The following is a 12,787-nucleotide window of genomic DNA, read 5'->3' as shown; positions in this document are numbered from 1 at the left end:
CCCGGATCGCTCCCCGAGGGAATCCGCCCGCCGCACGATCGGACCCCCCACCCGCTAGAAGGCGGGGACGTATATATACGTCCATCTGCCTGTCCGTGCCATTTTGCAGACGTATATAGGCGGGCGTTAAGTGGTTAAGGAAAATTGGCATGCCCTGGGTAGAATAAGAGTCCTATGACATGCTGAAGGACTTTAAGTGATAGATAAATGCTTGCCACTTTTGCATTCATCAAAGCAGCTCTAGTTCTGTGATCTCCACATTTTATCATCTTTGTGAACTTTACAGATATATCATGAAGTTTGTAGTGATCAGCCATGATGTACAAATGCTGTTCGCTTCTACATATCACAAGACATCACCAGTTTCCGTGTTTATCCATTTTGTTATGTTGAAAACCACCGAGCACATGTGCTGTGTTCAGAAGATGTAGTATAAAGATGATATAACACTTTCTGTCCTCTTGTCCCTTTGTAACAGGCGGAGGAGAGACATGGCAACATTGAGGAGAGGTTACGACAAATGGAATCACAACTGGAGGAGAAAAACCAGGAGCTGCAAAGGGTAGGTTTGCTTGGACGCCATGTAATTGCAAAACTTCTACTTTTTCTATTGTGTTATCTTTTTTTTTTTTTTTTTGAAAAAGGATGTTTATTGAATATTATGGTAAAAAATACAAGGTTGCATACATTTTGACAAAATTGTCTTAGTCCTTCCTCATGTAACAGCACACAAAGAAACAACATTTCCAAACATTTAGCATGCCACTGTCTCCTCAAATTAAATCAAGAATGTCCACAATAGTACAGGTAAAAAAAAAATAACAGTGAACTCTCACACCCCACAACCCGCTCCAGTGTAAGCAATGTACCAATCCCCAAGTTATTGTGTTATCTTTAATTGCTTCCCATCAGCCATATAGTGAAAATATAGACAAGCAGGAGCACTCTTGTTCTGGGAGGATGTCATATGATGTCCTCCCATTCTTGACACATGGACATTTGTGGTGCGTTGTGTCCCCCAGACACAGGGCATCACCAATATCGGTAAATAGCTTATGACATAGGGTAGGCTCTTTACCATGTGATCAGCTGTGTCCAATCACAGCTGATCAGAGTAAACAAATACTTAATAGACGGAGCACCAGAACTCTGAAGCGCACCAGCATGGGTGTCCCGAAGGAGAGCACTTCTCCGACAGGGCACTCGAGAAGAGGAGGAGCCGCCAGCACCACTGAGGGACCCCAGAATAGGAGGGTAGGGGCCACTCCAAAAACCAACTGAACAGAGGAGGTAAGTATAATATGTTTGTTTTTTAAACTTTAAACCATGGGTCTTCAAACTGTAGTAGTTTGAGGATCACTGCTTTAAACAATGTCCTTTACCTTTTCTGACTGAGCCAAACCTTCCCCTATTTGTGTCCCACACGCTCCTCCACACAGACACTGCAGTGCATAGTGGGGGGGGGGGGGGGGGGTATTTCAGCATCTGAGGCAGTGCTGTCAATACAGAAGGCAGGACTAGGTTTGGCCCGGTGCTGATTGATGAGCTACAGGCTTATGAACTGGCCGTGGCAATTCTGATAGCCACACCCCCGCAACATCTTTTTTTATCCCATTGTAGTGCAAGCATTTACAGCCTTACATTTTGAGTGGCTACTCTGCTCTGAATTCAGGAGCAGTGCAGCATTGTTGTGTCAACATCACAGGAATCTGGATTCCAAAGGAGGTGGACTTCACTGGCAGGATCAACTGATATGTGTGGAACTTTGCAGGAGGTCTAAGAGAAAACTAAGTGCAGATGCCCTTGTAATTACATCCTGCAACACACATTTTTTTTTTCATGTGTGTGTGAGGGGGGGGGGGTGGAATATTTGGCCTTAGTTTAAATTCAGGTCGAAAACATGATCACTAATAAATATAACATTTGTTCTTAAAGGAGGCTTCAGTCTCATGAGGTTTACCAGTCTTCCCTTTCAGTGTCTCCTTACAATTCTCCTCTCCTTCAGGGTTTTAAATCTGACACTCCTAACACTTATTAGCACTACAGTTATAAATAGAATGTGAGAATGCCTGTTTCTAATTTAAGCAAACTGTGAAAATGACAGCTCCGAGCAGCAGTTTTACAGATCCAGTCTTTACGTCCTCTTCAGAGACATTATTTACCCAAACTTTCTTTATCCTAGGCCCGACAGAGAGAGAAGATGAACGAGGAACATAATAAGCGCCTGTCTGAAACCGTGGACAAGCTTCTGTCCGAGTCAAATGAGAGGCTACAACTTCACCTCAAGGAGAGGATGGCATCTATAGAAGATAAGGTAATGCCTGCGTCTGCTCATAGAAGTAGCTGGGTAGGATTATAGTAAAGTTGTATTTTCTATTATGTACTACAGCAAGCTGAGCGCTGAAACTTGTCCGTTTCTAGCGAGATCTTTGAAAGATGAATTGATTGTCCGTTCGTTGCTGCACTTTGCTCTGTAATAAATATTGGTACTGGCTCAATGGATTCTATTGTTCACATGGATATTTATTCACCAGCTAGTCCTGGATCAATTTCCTGTATTTTTATAGCATTGACATATTATATTGAACTACAGAGTAATTAACAATTGCATTACTCCTTGCCAAAAAAGGAGCCTTTGGTCTTATGTCCTTGCCGCATTCACTTAAGTCCTCACATACCGAGTGCTGGGCCAGATAATTGAGTTATGAAAGGAAACCAAAGTACCTGCAGGAATCCCTTCTCTATGATGGTATCGCCCCTGCTGGGAAGTGACACCCAGGCGCCAGCAGTGCAAGGCCACGGTGCTCACCACTTAGCTACTGTTTTAACCAATTAATGTGTTTGATGTGCTTCTACAATAGTAATGTATCCTACTAGAAACACCGTGGAGAGTTTTTCTCAGATGTTTGCTCTTTTAAAAGATGTTACAAATTACTTTATGATGTATAGTACAATAAAAACCTAGTTTATAAACATTTTGCCAGATTATGCAGCAATAAAACTTTTTTTATTTTCTTCTTCAGAATGCCTTAATTAGAGACGTGGAATCTGCCAAGAAACTCATTGACGAAATCCAGCATGAAAAGGTGGGTTTGGCTCTTTAGGCCTTATGCACACTGCAGCTGTCAAACGCCCATTTTACAGGCGTTTTGATGTGTGTTTTTTTTTTTCCTTCATAAACGTCCCTCTGCTTCCATGCACACATAGGCTTCTAGAGGAGTTTAGTGGCAGGGGCATCTAGGGGCAGAAATCTGAAACCAATAAAATTGCATTCAGGAGAGAAGCTTTTGGGCAGAAAAATTGCCCAATGCCTCTTAACACTAGGTACGTTTAGCATTCAAGTGTTCATTTCAATGGGAAGAATAAAGTACTGTGCTATGAATTCTTGTACTATCCATACTTTACTATGATGTGCCTAAACGCTTTTGAAAAATGCAGACATAGGCATGTTTATGATGCTGGAGGGAAGTGTCAATGGATTAGGAGTGTAATAATTACCGCATTCATGTTCTATTGATAACTACAAGTCTGCCTCAGTGGAAGATGGGACTTGTAGTTTAATCATTCACAGATCTCTGTGAATAATTGACGCAGCTGTGCAGGCAGAGCCCTGATTTTAAATGTGACAGCAGATGCAGTGGAGAAAAACCCCTGCATGCTGCCAAGGGATGGCCGAGGGGGCGCTCGGGGTGAGAGGTGCTTAGCAACATGTAACATGTTGCTAAAGGTGGATTTAGCCTTTAATTAAACACCCAAACATTATAAAAAATGTTTTTAAAGCCACAATCCTGGGAGATAAAATAGTGGTAGCTGTGATTTCACCCACACAGCGCAGCTATTATCACTTATTTCATTTGCTTTCACTTTTGGCTAGGACCATTTTCAGATAACTGCAGCAGTGCCCCCTAGGTTTAGAACATCGATAGCGCGAGAGCCCGAGAGCCCTTCCATTGCAGCTGTGATTTCATGTCATTTGACATCATGTTTTTGTGGTTGTGCACGGGATCGTACGGGTACATAGCCACCCAAATCACTTCCACCTAAAAGCAGACTGTTGGCTTGATGAAGGTATACACACCCCCAGCTGCTATAGGCAGAAATGTATGATGGGAGAAAGGGATCCTGTTTCGGGGTCTTCTATGTTTTAAACACATGGGGGTTATTTACTAATGGCAAATCCACTTTGCACTACAAGTGGAAATTGCACTGAAAGTGCACTCTGAAGTTCAGTTGCTGTAGATCCAAGGGGGACACGCAAGGAAAATAAAAAACAGCATTTGTGCTTGCACATGATTGGATAATAAAAACAGCAGATCTACCCCTCAGATTTACAGCGACTGCACTTTCAAGTGCACTTTGCACTTGTAGTTTGCATTTTTAGTGCAAAAGTGGATTTGCCTTTTGTAGATAACCCCCATAATGTCTGGTACCACATCCTATGAGAATTGTATACAAAGAAAAACATAACTTTGAGGACTTTGAAGATACCACGTATTTAATCTTATATTAATCTTTTATACACACATTAAGAAGACATCTGTATCATTAAGACAAAAAATGCTGCATGTCAGTATTGCAGATACAGCAATTATTGTGTATGCCGTCACGTATCCCTCCAAACAGGGGCAGTTAGTTGCTTGCTGTAACTTCGATGCGTTTCTTGGGTCCATGTCCGATTTATCAGGAAAGCAAATGCAGTCAAGCTCTATAATGATAGAAGGTACACTTATCAGAACCACAATGTGGGGATATTACATCCAACAGGTTTGTTCTCCCTCTAGGGAATATAAATGCAACATACATGTGCTACATCAGCAAACATACTTGGATACCACCAACAATTGCGATCTTTTGGACGGAATCGATCAGGTCCTTATGAATTTGTCCTATACCAAGAATCGGGCTTGAGTCATAACTGGTTCTATTTCCCAATTAGGAATGCCAAAAAATGAAATGGAAAAAAGAGGTGTAGTAATACATCTGGGAGAGGTAGTGATATATATCGGTTAGCGGCCAAATCATCCTAGCGCAATTATGTTTTTCTTGTATACACTGTTTTCCTTGATTATGTCACTGGGATTATTTGCTGATTTTTTTTATAGTTTTTTGTTTTTTATACTTTTAGCGTGGTATAACACTACACTTTGCAACAATGAATGTTAACTGTAATATAACAATATTGATATTGGGGGGCCAATTTCTTCCCAACACTGTATTTGTTTTCCTGATGAAGCAGGTATGGAACTGTGAAACGCGTCAGCTAACTTGATGCATCTGCAATACTGACATGTAGCAATTTGTGTTTTAATGATACACGTGTCCTTTTATTATGTGTATAATAAAAGATTGATTTTACATTCTAATCGTGGTACCGGCAAAGTCCTCTGTTAGGTTTTTCTTTCCCAGCAGCTATAGCATGTTTGTAAGTGTGTTTAAAAGCCTTTTGATACCAGCACCATAATATATATATTTTATATATATATATATATATATATATATATATATATATATATATATATATATATATATTATAAAAAAAAATATTTTTTTTTTTTTTTAATTTATATTGTTTTATAATATGCTGTTCTTTAGCCATACTAGACTTTTCAGATCCAGTTTGTGGCTTTGCTCATATGGTTGGACACATTTGTTTACTTCCATCATCGGATGATAATCTCCCTCTTATCACGTATTATATGGTTGTGCCCTTGTGGAGCGGTGTCCACATGTACAAACCTTGATCAACCTTGGGACTGTATGCTGCATAGCTTTTGCAGTTATGTGAAGTTTCTATATATGAAATTGTTTTCTCAATGTCTGCTCCTTTTTCTGGTTGCCCTCATGGCTTAAGTACTAACTTAAACGGAACATAAGTATTTATCGGGTCACTTTTGTTTGCTGATTTGTTACACTATTTTCTTTAATTGAGAGTAAGGGAGGATTATAACACCTGTCTTTTTTTTTTTTTCCTTATTTGCCATCTGTGCCCAATGGGGGTGTTTTCCCTTCACTTCTTATGCCATAGCCAAAACAAGAAGTGAGAATAAATCCCTACAAAGCAAGGGAATCCTGGGGTGTCACCATAAGGGCACTTTCACACTGAGGCGCGGCACTTTACCTTCATTTTAGAGGCGCATTCAGCAGCTAGCTGGGCTCTTTTAACCCCCCGCTAGCGTACGAAAAAAGGGTTCATAGCGCTTGCAAAGCACCGCTGCACATTGATTTCAATGGGCAGGGCATTTTAGGAGCGGTGTATATGCTGCTCCTAAAGTGCCTCAAAGGTGCTGCTTGCAGGACTTTTTTTTTTTTTTTTTGCGTCCTGTAAACGCACCGCTCCAGTGTGAAAGCATTCGGGCTCTCACCCTGGAGTGGCGCTATTTTTAGCAAAGTAGCGCCTGTAAAGCGCCTCAGTGCCAAAGTAGCCCAACTAGTATCTCCATTGGAAGGTTTCCCCTCTTTTCCTGTTCTGCTGACAGCCAAAAATATGGTATTTTCTTTTACTTTTATTCTAGGTGATAAGTCACCAGGACAAAAAGAGGCATAATTTCCCTAACTGGGACACAGGCACCAGTAAAATTCTGAGAAGTGTTCTAATCCCTCTCCACTCCAAAAACAAAGTTTTGCCTTTATTTACACTTTAAAGCGGAAGTAAACTTCTATCACTGAATTTTACCTATAAGTAAGCTTAAAATAAGCACCGTTTCGGAGATATTTGCTGTACATGCAGCCTGTGACATCACTGGCACATGCTCTCTGAAGGAATGACCACCCCTGCTATTCCTTCAGAGCCCTGTGCAGTGACCGGTGGCTCCCACGCGCATGTGCGGGAGTGACGTCAATGTGGCTCCAGTTAGTTCCAGAGCCGAAGTCCGCGAACCTGGAATCAAGACGGGTGATGGCGGCGGTCTCCAGTGATGATATTTCATCTCTGGAATGCTTTGTTCCAGGTAAGTTTCACATAATGTGCTAGTATGCCATGCATACTAGCACATTATTCCTTTTACCTTAGCTAAGGAAAGTAAAACAAATGTCCAGTGGTTTACAACTGCTTTAAATCCAAGCTGCAGCCAAATAAAAACACAAGGTAATACTACTCATTTTTTTACTTTAATACTTTAATTGAATGTATTTTTTTTAAATGTAGTCACTAGATTTCTTCCATAGTTTGGTTATTTTATTAAATATAGAGATTTCTGCATAAACCCCTAGAGGGAGCAAATGCTCAAATAATTTTTCTTACTTTTGTAATGGTTGAGAAAAGAGATTTGTTCATAAAAAGAGATTTTTATTGGAGAAAGCTAATAAAAAAATAAAAAAAATCTGAATTTCGGTTGTAGACTTTTGTTCATGGTAGTTCTCATTGCTTTCATATTTTCCTGGAACTACTCCTTAAGTATAGAGGAGGGAAAGATTAAACTCTATCAGTTTTTTTTTTCTTTTGCAGTCTGTCCTGCATGGGAGATTTACTTTCACTTCAGTCCTTAAAAATGCAACGAAAAATGGAAGGAAATTTTAGAAAAGTGTGGGGATTTCCCATCTCGGAGAGTCCTCACAGGAGCAGGTGTCCCTGTTTGAGGATTTGTCCTTTCCTCTTGGTCTGGTGATGACTCAAAATGTTCGGATTTCTCTTCACCTTCTGCGGTCACCATGGCAAATAGGGCTAAAAACAGACTGCAATAACATGGTCTAAACCAGAGATATGCAATTAGAGGACCTTCAGCTGTTGCAAAACTAGTCCCATCATGCCTCTGCCTCTGGGTGTCATGCCAGTCTTTCTATGCCTCATGGAACTTGTAGTTCTTCAGCAGCTGGAGGTCCGCTAATTGCATATCCCTGGTCTAAACCTTCCTTACTGACGGACTAATATTAATTTCACACACTTTAAGGGTAAATATTCTTAGAGACCCTTCTACTTAAAGTGGTAGTAAACTCTGTACTACCACTTTACCCTACAGGTAAGCCTATAATAAGGCTTACCTGTAGGTATAAAGAATATCTCCTAAACCTTTAAGGTTTAGGAGATATTCCCCCCACAATGCGCCGCTGACTGCAGCGGCGCATGCGCAGCGGGGATCCTCGGCTGAAGGGCCGGCAGCCGACGCACCTTGCCGGAGAGAAGTCTCCTGCGCGCATGCGAGGGAGTGACGACATCGCCGCTCCAGCCAATCACAGAGCTGGAGCGGCGATACCCGGAAGACACGCCGAGGAAAGATGACATCTCCCTCAGCGTGGACCAGGTAAGTTCCTCTCCCCTTGTTCCAAGGTAAGTATTTCATAATCGGCTAGTATGCGGTGCATACTAGCTGATTATGGCTTTTGCTTTTCAGGTTTAAAAAAAAAAAAAAAATGACAGTGGGTATACAACCGCTTTAATTATAGGAATGTGCTGTGGTTCTTGTTCAGTCGAGCTTAAAATACTGCAAACCATTCCGTTTGGCACAAGCAGTGCATGTTGGTTGCATTCATGTGAACTGTTCTATACACATTACACATCCCATAGTCTGTACTCCATCTCGGCAGCGAGCAAGTAAGGGTGGCCCCATTTTGAAACTCAACCGCCAGCCGTTTAACTTCTGTTTCTTATGGTTTTTCTTTTGTTGTTTAAAATAGGATCAGCTACTGCTTGAAATAGAATCAATGAGAGCTGAAAATGATCAAGTCAGGATTCGGTCAGCCTCCCTTCACCATAGGTATGTTCACTTCTTAATTGGCAACATTCTTTCTAAATTCTATAATTGTAAGAACCAAAGTGTTGGCAGCCTTTTGGCTATGTTTTGAGGGGGCTGTATAAATCTCAGAAATGGGAAGGACGGAGATATAAATCTAATAACAGGCATATAACAGCTTCCTTGTAGTTCCATCTGTGTATTTAGTTATTTGCCTGGGGTTTACCTTTTTTAGTTCTTAATATTCTGTTCATTTGGAAATAATAATTTTACAAATCTTACTGTTCCTGTACAGCCGGCCTCACCTCGGCAGTGTGCCTGATTTCCGATATGCTCTTGCACCTTCCTCATTGTCTGATGGCCACTCGGACTCCTATAGTTCTTCAATGGTTCTACGAAGGCCGCAAAAAGGACGGCTAGCTGCTCTTCGCGATGAGCCCTCAAAGGTATGCCGTTTAAGGCTCGGTTTGCCTTATAATAATATACATATTTTTTGCAGGATTGCGTTTGCAGTGCCAGATTCCTGCAAACTTTCTCCAGCTCCCTGCCTGTACCTTCTGGGCTTTTCAGTCGGAGAGCTGGAGGGAAGTGTCAATGGACAAATTGTGCTGAATTCTACACTTTTGTGTTCAATTGGCAACTACAAGTCTGTCTACCTTGGTGGCAGAGGGGACTTGTAGTTAGTTCATTCACAAATCTCTACAAATGAATGTCATGGCTGTGTGGACAGAGCCCTGCACAGCTGTGTCAATTTTAAATTTGACAGCTGCCTCGGGAAAGAAGAACCCACGCACACTGTCATGGGGTGGAAAGGTTGCTTAGAAACATGTTACACCCTTAATACAGGTGTAACATGTTGCTCAAGATGGAATTGTTTTTTTAAGGAAGTTGAGCCCTTAGTAGCAAAGTGAACTAGGATCAGAGAGAAGCACAGAAGTCTTTCTGGCTGACAGAAGTACAAGCAGGCTGCTGGTGGTGTATCTTGTCTTAGCCAGAGTGGTTAATTATTAGACATGTAAAATGGCCAACAAATTTGCTTTTAATCACTTTTTCTGAGTTAAACATAAAATACATCACGTTAAAGAAAATGGGTTTATACCTGCCTATCTTGTGGTCCTGCCCCTCTGAACTTTGCTCTCTTTCAGAGCTGTGGCCTCTTCACCTTCTGGGTGTATCAGGTGCCATACCCCCCGCTGTGCTCTCTATGGTTACTCCCGCTGGCTGCTATGTCACTACAGGACTCTTTGTAGAGACGTATATGTCAACAGGTGGAACCATTGCACATGACGGGGTCACAGGCAGCCCACACCCCCAGAAGATTCTACCAGGGGCTACAGCTTTTAAATAGAGTAAAGATGAGCAGGACAGGCGAGTATAAACTTTATGAACTCAATGACACAGAGGCATTTAAGTGCAACTTTAGGCAAATCTTTATTTATTTCCCCCCTCCAGTTTTTAATTGAGTGAGACAAATTAGAACATTTGTCAGGTTTCTTTTAACTGTTGGTGATCTCATTGGAGTGATTTTACTATTTCTGCCCTAGTGACACTAGGACATCAAAAGGGGGCAGAGGTTATCACCCAGAAAAAAGAATGTGATACAATTCTGACAGAGATGCCGCCCTTTTCCTTTAAACTAGAAATACGTTTTTTATGCTTCCCGAGAATAGAAAGGATGTTTTTAGTGGCGAAACCTTTTCTGGTGAAAACTTGATTTCCCCCACTTCCTGTTAAGTGTATGGGATAGGAAATGATAGTAATTGTTTCAAATGGGGACACAGTAATAATAACCTTATAGGTCCTACCCATTCCCTGCTCCATCTAAAAGCAAAAAGGCTTTTGACCTGAAGTTGGGCTTTAGAATGTCCATGTGTGTAACAATCTGTGAGCAGGTTACAGTGTTTTAGGCCCAACCTTCCTACAGTAAGGACTAAATTTCTAGCTCTTAACAAATGTTTCTATATCGTTAGTATGGGCGTTAGACTTTTGTCAATGAGCTTTAGTATGGGTGTTAGACTGGCGATTTACAAGCATTAATGATGCATTAGAAACGCCCCCCAAAAGGCCTATGCACAGTTTTGAAGCGTTTGATGAGCGTTAATGTGCGTTACAACTGCTTCATAATAGAAAGTTACATTACAGGACATCAACTAATTTTAATGCCTAGCAACTGCGCCACAAACGCCTGCCAGAGTGTTTGCGAACTGTTACCATAGACTTGAATGGGAGAGCGATGCTGACACTTCATGTTTTTATAATGTGAACGGCACTGTGTGCTGGCCAGTGTGTCATTTGCATAGGTGTTTGAGGGGTGGTTTTAACCCCCCTAAAAACCCTACGTTTAATGCCAGTGTGAACTTAGCCTAACACTTTGCAAAGGAAGACTTTGACATTTCCAGCTGCATTTTAACTGCATTTTTAGCAATTATCTGATCTGATTTCAGGAGACTTTGATTGTAGTTGTGCCCTGATTGTTGCATGATTGGTGTAGACTTGTAATCATTCTGCCTCTTTGAGCACTTCTATTGTATTAAGAGCTTTGCTTCTAAAGGTCTTGTTCTGTTTTTCTCTTTTTCACTCTCTCTGGATCTCCACTTTTAGCACGTAAGTGTCCTCGCTTTGTTTTTCTGTTATTCCTACTTTTTCCCCTCCTTTGAAAGCTACATATGCCTTAATCACATGTTTTCTGTTTGTGTAGGTACAGACTCTTAATGAGCAGGACTGGGAACGAGCCCAGCAAGCTAGCGTACTGGCCAATGTAGCCCAAGCCTTTGAGAGCGATGTCGATATATCTGATATGGAGGATGACCGAGACACCATTTTCAGCTCTGTGGATCTTCTTTCCCCTTGCGGCCAGGCGGACGCTCAAACGCTCGCTGTTATGTTGCAGGAACAATTAGATGCCATTAATAAGGAAATCAGGTACATAAATGTTTATGGACATGTTTTGATATCTTCTTCTCTGCTCTTTCTAAAATAAAACTTATGAAAGTCTCTGCTCACTAGGAAATCTACCTAATAGACGTTTTGTGTTTACTTCCCATTAGAAAAACCCATCAAGCTGAAGGAAATGATTTGTGAATCCAATCCATTTTTGATAATAAGCCTCAGACATCCTGTTCTAGGTCTTGAAGTTGCTTCTGTCAGCAATTCAGGCTTATGTTGGAGGTTTCCTTTTATACATCTACAGTATGTGGAAACGCACTGATGCGGTGGCTGTAGCTAGGGTGGGGGGCTAGGGTTTTTATGCACCTTGTGCATAAATTTATGTGGACACATGTCTCCCAGGAAAATATAAGTGGTGTGTGTGTGTGTGTGTGTGTGTGTGTGTGTGTGTGTGTATATATATGTGTAAGCATTGGGAGGTCAAATTGGTTACAGTGATATTAAAGGTTCATTTTTTTTTAATTAATGTCTTTTACTTGCCTTCAGTTGTTTTTGTACAGAACAGCCCCGATCCTTCTCTTCTCGGGTCCCCTCCCGGCGCTCCAGGCTTCTCTTCTCAGAGTGCCCCCATAGCAAGCCGCTTGCTATGGGGGCACTTGTGTGCGCTCGCTCTCCAGTCCCGCGCTGTGTGTCCATAAGATACACAGTATGGGGCTGTGATTGACAGCAGCGAGCGCCAGTGGGCAGGTAGAGACCTGGGGGAGCAGCCGCTTTCGTGCACTTAGCTGGGTCATGAACGAGCTTGGAAAGTATTAGGGGGGCAGTGGGGGAGCTGCATACTAGAATGCATGAAGGTAAAAAACCTTCAACCTTTAGAAACCTTTAAAAACTAATTAATGTAACATACACCCAGTAATATAGAACCTTAAGGCTTCCCTTCTCTTTTAGATAACAGCCTGCAGTTTGCAGTAGAAATGGAGATAGGAGTGTTGGTCTGGAGCTTCTCATCTCGGCTGTGTCTGCCCCATATTGGCACTATATGACAACACTCTCAAGAGTAGCTATTTCAGCAAATAAGAGTTTGCAAATCTGACAGAGTAGGGACTGGTCAGAGTGAGATCACTTGAACATGTATTGCACTATATGCGAAGAATCCCAATTTCTAAGCAAGAGTTTGCATTTACACTATACCTCCATATTACTACCGCTCCAATCTAACCCTGAATCGGCTATTT

The 12,787-nt window shown here is 41.6% G+C and overlaps 1 protein-coding gene across 17 annotated transcripts in view; it reads left to right on the top strand.

Moving 5' to 3' along the window:
• The window catches only part of PPFIA1 (PTPRF interacting protein alpha 1), a 163,873-nt gene that overhangs the window by 95,199 nt on the left and 55,887 nt on the right, over window positions 1-12,787 (top strand). For 10 of the 17 annotated variants that reach the window (XM_040328129.1, XM_040328126.1, XM_040328121.1 and 7 more), the window contains exons 10-16: window positions 479-562; window positions 2,183-2,314; window positions 3,024-3,086; window positions 8,611-8,690; window positions 8,962-9,112; window positions 11,268-11,270; window positions 11,365-11,588. In XM_040328129.1, the coding sequence (XP_040184063.1) occupies window positions 479-562; window positions 2,183-2,314; window positions 3,024-3,086; window positions 8,611-8,690; window positions 8,962-9,112; window positions 11,268-11,270; window positions 11,365-11,588 (737 nt within the window). The remainder of the gene's footprint in view (window positions 1-478; window positions 563-2,182; window positions 2,315-3,023; window positions 3,087-8,610; window positions 8,691-8,961; window positions 9,113-11,267; window positions 11,271-11,364; window positions 11,589-12,787) is intronic. The other 7 variants (XM_040328124.1, XM_040328134.1, XM_040328133.1 and 4 more) reach the window with 1 other exon arrangement.

Source organism: Rana temporaria, chromosome 11, assembly GCF_905171775.1.
Source record: "Rana temporaria chromosome 11, aRanTem1.1, whole genome shotgun sequence".
NCBI classification, from domain to species: Eukaryota; Metazoa; Chordata; class Amphibia; order Anura; family Ranidae; genus Rana; species Rana temporaria.
The sequence above is the reverse complement of the archived record's forward strand: the minus strand, read 5'-3'. Positions and strand labels throughout refer to the sequence as shown.